At 41.1% G+C, this 12,215-nt stretch overlaps 1 protein-coding gene across 15 annotated transcripts in view; it reads left to right on the top strand.

Moving 5' to 3' along the window:
• Positions 1–12,215, top strand: part of MICAL3 (microtubule associated monooxygenase, calponin and LIM domain containing 3) — a 158,148-nt gene that overhangs the window by 68,001 nt on the left and 77,932 nt on the right. For 11 of the 15 annotated variants that reach the window (XM_082281068.1, XM_082281070.1, XM_082281080.1 and 8 more), the window contains exons 18-21: positions 3,443–3,538; positions 5,632–5,688; positions 7,528–7,632; positions 10,127–10,234. In XM_082281068.1, coding sequence (XP_082137194.1) covers positions 3,443–3,538; positions 5,632–5,688; positions 7,528–7,632; positions 10,127–10,234 — 366 coding nt within the window. The remainder of the gene's footprint in view (positions 1–3,442; positions 3,539–5,631; positions 5,689–7,527; positions 7,633–10,126; positions 10,235–12,215) is intronic. The other 4 variants (XM_082281076.1, XM_082281077.1, XM_082281079.1 and 1 more) reach the window with 4 other exon arrangements.

The following is a 12,215-nucleotide window of genomic DNA, read 5'->3' as shown; positions in this document are numbered from 1 at the left end:
GATTACACATGGAGATGATCTTTCCTTGATTGACTTTACTGTGTCAGCATAAGATGATTGATTCCTGGGTCCAGATTTCTTGCAGGATTTGCAGTGCTTTCGTAATGAAACAGTATAAAACCGGGTCTCACGGATGCAAAATCTGCAGGGTACTGTAGGCTCAAAACCCCAGTTGACAGGGTCCCTGTTCCAAAGGTTCCTTGCAGTTGGCCTGGGGAAGGGAAGAGCATGGGTTGCCTTCATTCAAAAGCCATGGACCTGCGCAGAGCCCTTTGTTCTTGACTGAACAGAGACCAGCTGAGACCACTGAGCCAAGCAGCCAGCTTTGCCAAGCCTGGACAGAAACCCCTCCCGCAGAAGTTGTTGCTGAAGCAGTACCTTGGCCTGGCTGCTGAGATTTCTGGTTCTGGCAGAACCTGAAAGCTGTGAGACTGCACCTTTTGATGGTACTGGACTGGCTTTCTGTGGTGACATTGGGCACTCTGGCTTTATAGCTCATCCCTGGGTGTCAGACTGCCTCCAGGGAGGTGCTGCTGAGTACCAGTACCTGTCACTGCACATGCTGTAAAGGATTAGTATTGCTTCTGACAAGTTCTTTGGGGAGGATGTATGTTTGCTAGAAGAGCTGTTCATGAAGCTTTTGGAAAGGTTTCTCTTTTGGCACAGGTGTTGAAGTTCATGAGCAGAAACTTCTGCTACTGACTGAATATATCACATAGCAAATACCTTCTAATGGAGAGTGCTTTGAAGAGGAGCAGAGTAGCTCCTGAGGGGACAAAGAGTTGATGTGTTACTGAGAGAAACCACAGGTTGCCTAATGTTCTTACTAGCTGGCAAAATGAAGCTGAGATCCTCTCTTTGGGAGAAGGGCAGTTATTGACAGGTTTGGTTCTTCCTGTCTTTTGGAAACTGCATAGAAGAGGAAAGTATACTGAAAAAGCATCAGAGTGTTTGCAAGGAAGAGAGTTGCAAAGGAAATGCTCTGGGTTGGACCCACAGTGTTGATGGGAAATTTGCATATTGCCTGCTAGTGCCTGTCAGATGGAATTCCTTAGCTGTGCTTGCTTATCAGTTTAAATCTGGAATCTCACTATTGACCTTGACTTAATTAAGAGGTATGAGGTGAGCAGTGAGCTTGTAAGGCAGGATTCCTCTGTGTGTTGTATAGGTGGGGTAGGGGTGGCTTACTAAGCCAGAATTCCTAGAAAGAGTGAAATCCTGGCAGAATCTATTCGGAAGCAGTTTTTACTTTCACCACAAGACCTTTAATGCTGTCTTTCTTGCTCTTTGGAAGGTCTTGCCTTTTCAGGGGGGTTAAAAACCTCACCAATCTGCTCCTCACAGCATTCACAGGATACAGTATGGCCTGCATCCCTTGTGAATTGGATTATAAAGTTGGATTTATTGAGTTACACTTTGAAGTTGTTGACCTGCGTTGCCAAAATTGGTTTTGTGTTCTTACGTGCACCGCAGCAGCATCTACTAATGCACGAAGATATTGTGAAGTGAATGAGCACAGTGGAAATGTCTGTAATTTTTTTATATGATGGTATTACCACCTAAAAAGGCTGGATTGTGTTTCATGGTTTGGTGGGTGGTCTCCTCAAACCAATGCCTGCTTGTATAAGAACATCTTCCATCATGTGCTCTGTTGCTTTCTGAGCCGTGCTGGCTGCTTTTGAGAAAGAGCATCTCATCTGGGCTCATGAAGCCATTGAAAGCCATATGGTCTATCCAGAAGAGGATCTGACTGGGCATGGTGTGAGAGACAAGCCTTTGAAATGGAATTTTGCCCTGGATTTCCAGACTCTCAGCTTATAGCCTTCGAAGACTGCTATAGTTCCAGAGGTCTCCTGTCAGCAACAACTTGTGCGTGTAATACATAAGCTTAACTCATGTTTGATGTCTACAAAAGTAGCTGTAAGATGAAGATCCCATGTCTTTTGGTGCACATCTTTTCTGCCTTTGGAGATCTGCTGCTTATTCTTTTGAGATCATTCCCTAAAGTGTGATAAAGAGCAGTAGTACAAACTTTGCAATAATTTTGTTGGAACTGTGTTTTTTGAAGATAAGAGATGACCACAGGCAGCAAGAGTTGAAACCTCAACAGGAGAGAACTTAAAACACCAATGATTTCTGCAAATACTGCTTTTTTACCTTTAATTTTTACTTAAATCTGTTGATTATTTTCTGCTTTCCTATAGTTATCCTTTTCTTTGCATGCTCAGAAATGCATTCTACTGGAGGACTGACTGATCACGTTTCATGCATTCATACAATATTATATTCTGAGATCTGCCTTGCAGAAATAAGCAAGTTTGTGAAAATTTTGACATTTGAAATGCAAACTTGGCCTGGACAGATGAAAATCCATGAGCAGCTCTATGGTTGAGAATGTTGCCATGCTTTCAGTTAGAAATTAGTGACTTCACAGCTAAGCCCTTGAAACAGCATATAAATGTTCCTCATGCACTGCAGTGCAAAGTCTTACGCCTTAGTTTAAGCTGCTTGTAACATCTGTTTGAGATAGAGGAGTGTATTATTTATTTGTTTTGTTGAAAAGGAACAGAGCACCCAAACACATGTTAGTGCCAGCTCATCTGCAAGGGCAGTAATAAACATCTGTAATATCCCTATACCACATGCAGTTTTTTTGAGACTTACCTAACAGTGGCTTTGGGTACACAGCATTTTGTTTTTTCCCCAGTGCAACCATTTCCAGATATGCTCTGGTGAGAACTTAAAAGGAAAAATCAGGCAGAGGACGCATTAATAAGCAAGAAATGGTGGCGAAAAGACTGCATAGTAAGGAGGTACAGCACTAGAAGGACATGTTTTCTGGTGTGTTAAATTGAGGACATGTAAGTGCGCTGCGTAATATGCAGACTATTAGATACAGCTACATTTTATCTATAAACCAGCTGGATTTCTGTTCTAGTAGAATATAGTACATTTTAGCTTGCCTGAGATGGTGTAATGTCTGTAAGTTCAAGAGGAGGGATCTGAAGCTGGGAACAGAACACTGTGAATTGTATTACTAATGAGCTGCAAGCGAGAGTAATTAGGTCAATAGGATGGATATTTTTAAGCATTGTAAGGCACAGCAATAAGTAATTTTTCATGAAGCAAGGAGAGCAGTATGGAGAGTTCCAAGTTTTGCCTTTAACTGATTGTAAGACCTTGACTCAGAAGCTGTTGGTGTAATTGCTGAGTGATACAAGTCTGTGTTTGCTGCCTGTCAAATGTGATCATGTGGTTCTGGATAAGACCTTGGGTCTCTCAGCTTCAGATACACTGTGGCTTTAGTTCATTTGAGAAAGGTGTGAGCCTAGGATCATGGTCTCAGTTCATGCATTCTGGCCTGTCTCACCAAACCACTGGTAATGTTACCTCTTTTCTACTGTTATTGTGATTTTTTTTTTTTTTTCTGTTTTAAAAAAAGATGAGGCATAAGGAACGTTCTCGGACCTGCCCCAAAAAAGTGATCATGCTCTCTTCTTCCACTCCATCTTCCTCTCCACCGTATCCCAGGCAGCAGGTGATTCCCTCTGCATGCTCTGTCCCTTTCTCTTCATTGCTGCTTGTACAAGTGACTGGATCAGTTACCAAATGGCTTATTTACAAATACATTTCCAATTTTCTTTCAGATGCTGGTAGGGCTTTCTCAACCTGTTAGGTTAGGAAGATAGGGCAGCACTAGCTCACTGGAAGCATGAAGAGAGTCTCCACTGGAGACTCTGAGGTTTTGCTGTAGGCAAATTTTTAATTGCAGTAGCCTTTTTCAGTTTTGAGATGCAGCAAAGTAGAAATGAAATGTTTGGAGTAATGCAGGGAAAGAAAATTAAACTTTGTTCCATCTCCACTCTGTTTAAATAGGTGTGACTGAAAATTTGCCCTCGTATCCATGTAACTTTTTAGGATTGCTTCTGTGAAGTGTTTTTTGAGTATTGTAGTGGCTTGCACATGTCCACTGTGGTCCTTCTGTTTCTCCCACACCAGGCTCTTGTCTCACAAGCGTTTGTGTTGAGTCTGTCTGACTTTGAACCTGGAGCAGTGAGAGCTGTTCTGAGCACAGTGTGTAAATGTGCATCCAGATGTTTGTGCACATGTATCTGTTGTCCCAGTTAAATATTACCTGAAATCCTTTAATATTTCTGTCTTCTTGTAAAATGTCATTGTGTTTCTTTGAGTTGTATCCTTTTAAGTTATTTGTTTCATTTTCCTACTTTCAAATCTACTTCTTGATCGATCCTGAGCTAGAGGTCCTGAAAAGGCAGTTGCAGTTCCATAGAGCTGTCATGACATCGTGTAAGGATTGTACAAATGAATTTCCCCAGAGGTGGAGCTCTTTGCTGAGCTCTTGTATACCTATAAACTCTGTAAAGGAGTATTACCTTTTAGCAGAGTAGACAAGTTTTATACTTTGGCAGAAAGTTGGACTTGCCTTATTGCTGTGACTTCTAGAATTGTAATTACACGTTGCAGCTTATCTGTTGTAATTATTGTCAGCCTCCAGGACACACGTTCTTTGCTGCCTCTGTGGTGTCTGCAGGACAGATCAGGTCTGCCTAGTGATCCCATTTGAAACTGTCCCAACAAAAAAGGGGGTTGGTTTTCTGCCACACTCTGATCAGCATACTTCATTAGAAGGGTACACAGTGGACATCTAGGTAGAATGGGTGAGGAAAGCCCTTTTCATTAGCACAACCTGCATTTAAACTGCAGTGTAATGGTATCAGATGATGTGATAGCTAGGTGCCTTCCTCATGTCAAAATCCTTTGAAAATGTTGTTGGATACATTATATGAGAGAAGAAAGGTTTTTCCCCAAGCTTACAGGTAGAGGAGCTAAGGCAGTTAAATGCTGAGTTTTACTTTCTAATCTATAGTGTGGGATTCATTTTCCATGGAGAGAAATTAGTTTTCACTCGCTAAGGATCTGGTAGCTCTATATTTTCCTTCTGTCTCCTCTCCAAGTGTTTGTTTGACCTGTGTCTTTTTGGTTGCCTAGTTCAGTCGTGAAAGCCAGCTACTGCCAAGTGTATTTTGACCATTTTCTGTGTTGTGTCCTGTAGAAGTTTTCCTTCTTTTAACTCAGGAATTTTTACCCTCTGTGCTACAGAACTGATGTTGCACTCAGTTGAGTGATCTGCTTTTGGAGGCATTCTTTTTCCTTAGGAATGATTTTTGTTTCCCTGAGCTTGTCTTGGCCGAGGCCTCATAGCAAGTCAGATGGATCTGTGTCCGTGTTACACTGATGTCTTTTAAAACCTATAATTCTTCTCTTCTAATGCATTTATTCTGCCACTTCTTTTAAATTTTCCATCTCCTTCCTTTGAACTAACATCACCATATGAGTTATACTGAGTGGCTTACTATCTTTATTGCACTAATTTGATTACGTTGTAGTACTATATTGTTGTTTATTGACCTAATATGAATATATACTTTTAAAAAAAATTCCCTACAGGAGCTGACTTCTTATTGCCAGTTTTAGAATATTCTTAATAAACTATCCTGCTCTTATTATGGCTTCTTTTCTGCCTGCATCATAAGAAAAATCAGATACAGTGTGTTTTGATTAGGAAGTTGGTCTGTGATTGTTTTTAAGCTCATCATTTGTTGCCTGCAGAGATTCAGGGAACCTGGTGGCAGCTGTCCCGGGGAGCAGAGTCCCAGACAGGAAAGGGTAAAGAGCATGAACAAATGGCATGGGTGCTGATGACACAAAGCTGTGGTGGGTGTGTGCAATCCAGAGGGCAAATATAGGGGGTGGTGATCACACTTATCCTAATGCTGCTGTTAACACGCTGGAACTGCTGAGAGTCAGGAGTGATTCTTCCTGTGTGATATCCACATAAATGCATAACAAGCCTTCATCAGCAGTTTGCTATATGCTTTTATTTTGCCCTAGGTCTAGCACTTGAGCTCTTGTCATTCTTCTTTTTCTCTTACACCTCTTTAGTGAAGTATGCTGTGGCTGTAGCAGAACAAGAAGAGTTATGTTTTGTGCTAATTCATGCGAACATGGTTGCATTGTGTTCACTGCTTGCTTTCTGGATGGTTGAGCAACTGGCATTCCATCTTGCCTCCTACAGGCCAAAGTAAAAGGAAAAATGATGAGGCATTATTTAGTATAGAGACTTTGAAGCCTTCTTAACAACGAAATATTCAACAGTCTGTCTGAATGGTTCAGTATTATACAGAAGCATGGGAAAAGAAAAGATAGGCACTCAAAAGGACTGGTTGATTTGAATTCATATTGACAAATTAATTGACATTCCAGTGCAGGCTTTGAATGAATTAAGTCATAAATGGGAGGCAGCAATAAAACTGTTGCAACTTCCAGAATGTGTTCTAACAAAAGCCTCTTGTGGGCCGAATGTTTTCTGACAGGCAGTAGAAAATGGATACGTGTGTCTGCAATGACACAGAAACCCACAGCTTTATAATAGGCCCCAGTTTTAGTGAAAATGATCCAGTAGGAAGGAGTAGGTGGAACGGAAAGCAGCTTGAAAGTAGAGAATATTATTAATGCATCTGAATGGGAAGAGTGTTTCTTGTAAACTGGATGTGAACCCAATTTTCTGTTCTGCATTGGAGGACAATTAGCAATACAGAGCAGCACCCTGGCATTCTTGACAGATCAAACCTCAAATTTCTTGATGCACATGTTTGTAGTTCCTGGTCCATTTACTTCTGTACTCCACAAACAAATTAGCTGAAGACTCTGTGATACTACAGTGATATTCCTGCCTTGTACAGCAGGCCACCTGCCAGGTCTTTTTTCATGTCACCAAATGCACCACACAACAGTTTAGGAACGTTGATATGAAAGACCAGAATAGCAGAGGTGTCAAATATTGTGCCTGGGGTGTATTGACATGGTAGTGCAGTAAGAACAAGTAGGACAGTGAAGTTGCATAAGTAAAACTGGCAGCTTCTGTGAGTGTTTGATTTTGCTGTTCTTTGCTTTATTTAGACAGGCTCATTAAACATGCTCTCTTTGGCATGTAGAGTATTTACTTCACATATACCACCATCTTTAAAAAATTAATTCTTTCTCTGTGAGACCTGAAGTATATTACCCTAAAATGTGTTTCTGTACGCAAAATCTAAGAAACAAAGAAGTACAGGTTTAGATATTGAAACAAAACCCTTGAGAATGGAGAACCATGAGGAACTAAACTGACAAATAAGGCTCTTTGTGCATGATAAAGCCACATTTTAAAATTTTTTTTTGATGGTAATGCCAGAGAGAGAGGCTGTGTGCTTGTTTGATTTTGGCTGCAGGAGTCCTAGGGAGAGTTGTGAATAACAATTAATGCAAATGTTTTTTCTTGCCCTCCAGGGTCAAAATGTAGCACTTCATTAGGACAGTAGATACTGGGGAAAGAAACCCCAGTCTTCACATGAGAGCTTCTGTTACTGTTGTGCATGTGGATGTCCTACCTTTTGGCTGGCATTTTGGTGTCCCTTCCTTTTTGTGCTGGTTTGTTTACTTCCTGCCTCCTTCCTCGTCTCGCAGAGATCTCCTCGTTTATTTTCTCATGACCAAGTGCCCATGAATGTAGAGCAAAGGGCATGTCAGCTGGCTGCCCTCCTGGAGTCCAGACGTGCACTGAGGCATCAGGTGACTACAGCCCTGCCTATCTGGTGTCCTGCAGCAGTGGGATTCTGGGTACAGGTGAAATCTGGGGTCAGAGAGAGAAAAAAATCACCAAAAGATGATGACCACTGCTCTACAGTCGTGTGGTTAAAACAGCTGTCAAGACTATTTTGTGTAGTGTCTGTAATTGACTTGCCAGTTCTTAGCTGTCTCCTTGTTTGGTGAGTGACCCTTTCTGTTCCTCAAAACAAAATACAAACAATGAAGGAAAAAGCAGCCTCTTGACTTCTCAGAGTAAATGCTGAAAACCAGCTGGGCTCTAGATCAAGTCATCTCACAGTGGTCATTTAGCAGTCAGTTGCTCACAAATTTTACTTGCCTCTAGAAGCAAGAATATTCACATTTTCCAAGCATAATTCCTGGCTCTGTAGTACTACTCTTGTGTCCATACTTCCTGTGGAATTGTTTCCAATGGCAGAGCTGGCAGTTTGTGCAGATTGTCTTTGATTCCGGTGTACACTTTTGGTTTGGTTTGGTTTTGTGCTTAATTTTCTCTCCAGTGTGTTGTCTTTGGGATATGGGAGCATGCCAGTTTGAACTGTGGTTTCTTTGGTTGCTCGCCCCTATCTCTGTTTTCAGTTATCTTCAGCAGTGTTTGGCAAACTGCAGAGTGCTTTTTGGAAAGCACCATCTACAGAAGTGATTCTTTTCATAACTTACTGTTTTGAGTTAACCATCCCAAATCAAGCTGTCGTCTTGAGCTGGAGCATGAACAGTCCCAGAACTTTTGCTGGTGGGCATAACTTTTGCAAGCCCTACTAAAAAGAATTTTGTGACATCTAGGTCACTTCCCATTGCTGGGGGTTTTAGGATGCCATCTTTTTCTGATGGTTAAAATCACAGAAGCCATTCTCCAAGAAGGAAGAGCGAACCTTTGGCTAGATTTGAAATTTGGGGACAAGCTATGAAGGCCTGAGTAAGAAGACTACTTTAAACATAGTGGTACCTCTTTGTTAATGGGTGCCATGACTTTTAGTAGCTCAAACATGGTCCTTAATGCTTGTGTGTATTTCCTTATTCACTTGAAACAATGATACAGAAATGAAGGTCTAGACCAAAACATGTTGCTTCTACCTTTTGTGGTGCTCTCTGGCAATATTAAGCTCCTTCTGAGGGTGTAAAAGATTACAGCATTTTGATGCAAATATAGAATTTACTTTAGAAATAGTCTAATTTCTGTATTGTGCAGAATTGAAAAGGAGGAGAGACTGAGAACAAAAAGTAAAGCATAAAGTGGGTAGGGCAGAGAGGAAAAAGAGGAAACAGATGTTGGAACAGTGCAAGCAATGATGGATTATGATGTGGGATTTAAGGGAAGAAAACAAGAAATATAGTAAGAGAGAGAAGTCTTAGCAACCTAAGACATTTTCAGAGAAGAAACTTGATTAAATGTTGATGTACAGAAAATTTTTCTATGAACAATTATATTTCCATAAATTGGGGAAATTGTGAAAGCCAAGCTCTTTTGCATTTTGCTCAGTAAATTTAATCTTGAGGTTAGCCTATTCCAGGGGGCTAGAAGTAGCTGTTTTCATGGGTTGTGCAGTTACATGACATTTAGTTTTCCATTTTATAACTAAAACCATAATTTATTTTTCAAAGAAAGCCAGTTATTTGTAATATGCATATTTTTTTCTTAACAGACTATAATCTTTAGGAATGCACAATTTCTGCCAGTGCTGTTTGTCTGATACTTCCAAGTTTTGTTTTTTTCCTATTTATATGAAGTATTTCCTGGGAGATGGGCATAATCATCCATAGAGGTAATGACAAGGGGGTATTAGAAGACCAAATTTTGGGTCCTCCTGCGAGGAACCAGTTTCAGAAGGATGCAGGTTCTTAGTCTGTGATTTATTCTTTGTCCTTTGATGATCAAGATCAGAAGATTATTTTATATTGATTCATTCTTTTTTGGATCAGTGTTTCTAATCTGCTTAGAGTAAATTTTAGGTTGGAAATTTGCTGTTAATCACTGGAAATACATACAAGCTAACTTCTTTCTCTTCTATCCCCCAGGAGAGCAGACTTTTGGTTTATACAGTTAAAATGTAGAAGAGGTCTCACACGGCCTGAAAGATGATCCTAGTGCCTTGGGCCAGTAATAGAGAACAATGGGAGATACAGAAGGAGCAGAGGAAATTGATTTGGGGTCTTTGCCAGTGGCTGAGTTTGTTGGGTTACAGGAGGTTGGACATCTGTGGAAGTAGGTAACTGCTTCCAAATGGTCCTGAATAACGTAAAACCTAATAAAGAGCAAATTAAGGATAACTACTCTGCCTCGCTAGGGAGAAAGTAAAGATACACTGGGTATTTTTCTCTAAGTTTTCCTGTAAGAGTCTTTAAAAAGTTGTTCTTGATGGTAGCCAGAAAGGCCTGGGTTGGGTTTTTTTTTTTCATTTTCTCTCCTCTCTTGCAGGAGAACACGTATGATTGTGTTGATGTCTATTTTATGTTCTAGCCCGAGACGGAACCGTCTCGCCGATTCTTTGTTGACCAGTGGGAGCTCTCCCTTAGCCTCCGCTCTTCCAATCGCCCTTCCTCACCCTCATCCGACTCTCTCCGACAGGTAGCCCTTGCCTGAGCGTTCCAGCTGCACTCAGCTGCCTGTGCTTGCCAAGGACACGCCCCGGGCCATGGCCAGGCTGGCACTGCTTCACCTGCAGAACCTCTGTGCATACTCGTGCTCAAGCGAGAAGCCGGAGGCAGCCCCCGTGCCTGGCACAGCTCGGTTGTGGGCAGCCGATAAAGCAGTTTGAAACGAAATGTTTTTAACACTCGGTGTCCATGAGAAGTTTGTGGTGCATCTCACACTCAAACCAGGGGTTTTGAGCACTGATGGTCCTTCTGGCTTTGCAGTGAAGCTTTCTGGCTTTGCTTGCTGCTTTTGTTGAAGTTTTGGGCCAAACAACGGAATGTGTGTGTGTGTATATGGTTACTGGGCAGCGTGAAATAAAAAGTACTTTGGCTTTTTGGAAAATCACCGAGAATTTGAACTACTTACTGTTTTCCTACATAAACAGCAGGAACTTGATTTGACCTAAGCTGGAGCAAGTTCTTTTCCTCCCCTTGAAAATGTTGCAGAACATTGTATGTCTTGAAGACTTTTGACCATGGGAAGAAAGATAAAATGCTTCACTTAATATCCATAATTAGGCCAGATGTGATATATAGTCAAAAAGCAAAACAAATCAGCAAAGCACAGCCCCGAATGAAAAATTCAGCAAGTAAATTTCTCACACCAAATAGTCCAAGGTACTGTGAGTTAATATTAACATATTCATTTTTTGAGCATGGAATTTCATATGTGCTGGCAGAAATTTAAACATCCTGAAGGATCTGCAGTTGAAGGTTTCAAAGCAAAACTTGATCAGGGGAAACCTGGTTCAGCTATAAGGAAGATTTTCCCATGGAAGTGCTTGATCTCTCTTTTAAGAAAACTTTAAAAGCCTCAAAGGTCTCTAGTCGTTCAGAGGAAATGGAAAACTCTTGGCCAAATTATTATGATTGCCAGTTAAAAATCAATGCTGAAGAAAAGTTTAGAAGCGAGCAGCATTTTAAATGTAATGTTTGACAAGATATGTGTCATTGGAAAGCAACTCTGCACATATGTATGTGCACACATGAAGCCTGGAAAACTCTGAAAGACAAATCATTTGTTACTTCTTGCATATAGAAATACTGCAAGTGCTCTGCCTCTTGGAATGGAATCAGTAGACAGGTATAAATTCTTGGTGGAAATAAACCCTCATTACTGCAGTGACAAAGAGCTTAAGAATTAGGACTGTAGTTGACAGCAACAGTAATCTCTGGCTGAGCACTCCATTTTCATAATCTTTTTCCCCAAAGCAGTACCCATTCTGTGGTGAATTTCAGTTTTTGTAGTGCTTCCTGCTGTTCTCATGTCTGAACTTGTGAAGGTTTTAAACATTCCTAAAAGGCTAATAACCACATATTAAATTAGTTTTTAGTTGTGGGAAATAACTACTGTGCTTCAAGCAAGTTCTGCTATAAAGTAAAGGGGGTTTTAAGATACAGCTGTAGTCCTTTCCTTTTGTTATCCTTGGCATTTCACACTTGCTAGAAGCTGAGTGACTCTCTGATCCTGTATTAGCTAAGGCTCCAGCTAGAAACGTTCCTAATGCTGCTTAATCTGGAAAAGGGAAGTTGCTTGGCGTGCTCTTTGCTGCTCTGAGTCAAATCCATGGCGTTTGCAGTGTGATTGAGCTAACGTGGATGTAACCACCTCATTTTCTTAACCATGTAATTGCTGCCAACGGTTGTGTTTCCTGTGAAAAACACTTCCTCCGCTCCTGCAGCAATGAACTTGGCTTGCAGACACTCACTTGGTACCATCTAAGGTAACAGCCAGCTTGCTTGGACTGCTGGAAATACTGGAGGGTTTTTAGATATCCAGAGTTATGGAGTCAGTCTGTGCCCGTGATGGAGAAAAGCCAAGTCATAAAGCCATGTTCAGGGTTGAACAAATATACGTTCCAGATGTGTGCAGGTATGGCTTTAATGCATTGGATGAGGCTCTTCCATCTTTT

This window comes from Coloeus monedula, assembly GCF_965178545.1.
Source record: "Coloeus monedula genome assembly, chromosome: 4".
NCBI lineage: Eukaryota > Metazoa > Chordata > Aves > Passeriformes > Corvidae > Coloeus > Coloeus monedula.
This window is presented reverse-complemented; position numbering and strand designations above follow the sequence as displayed.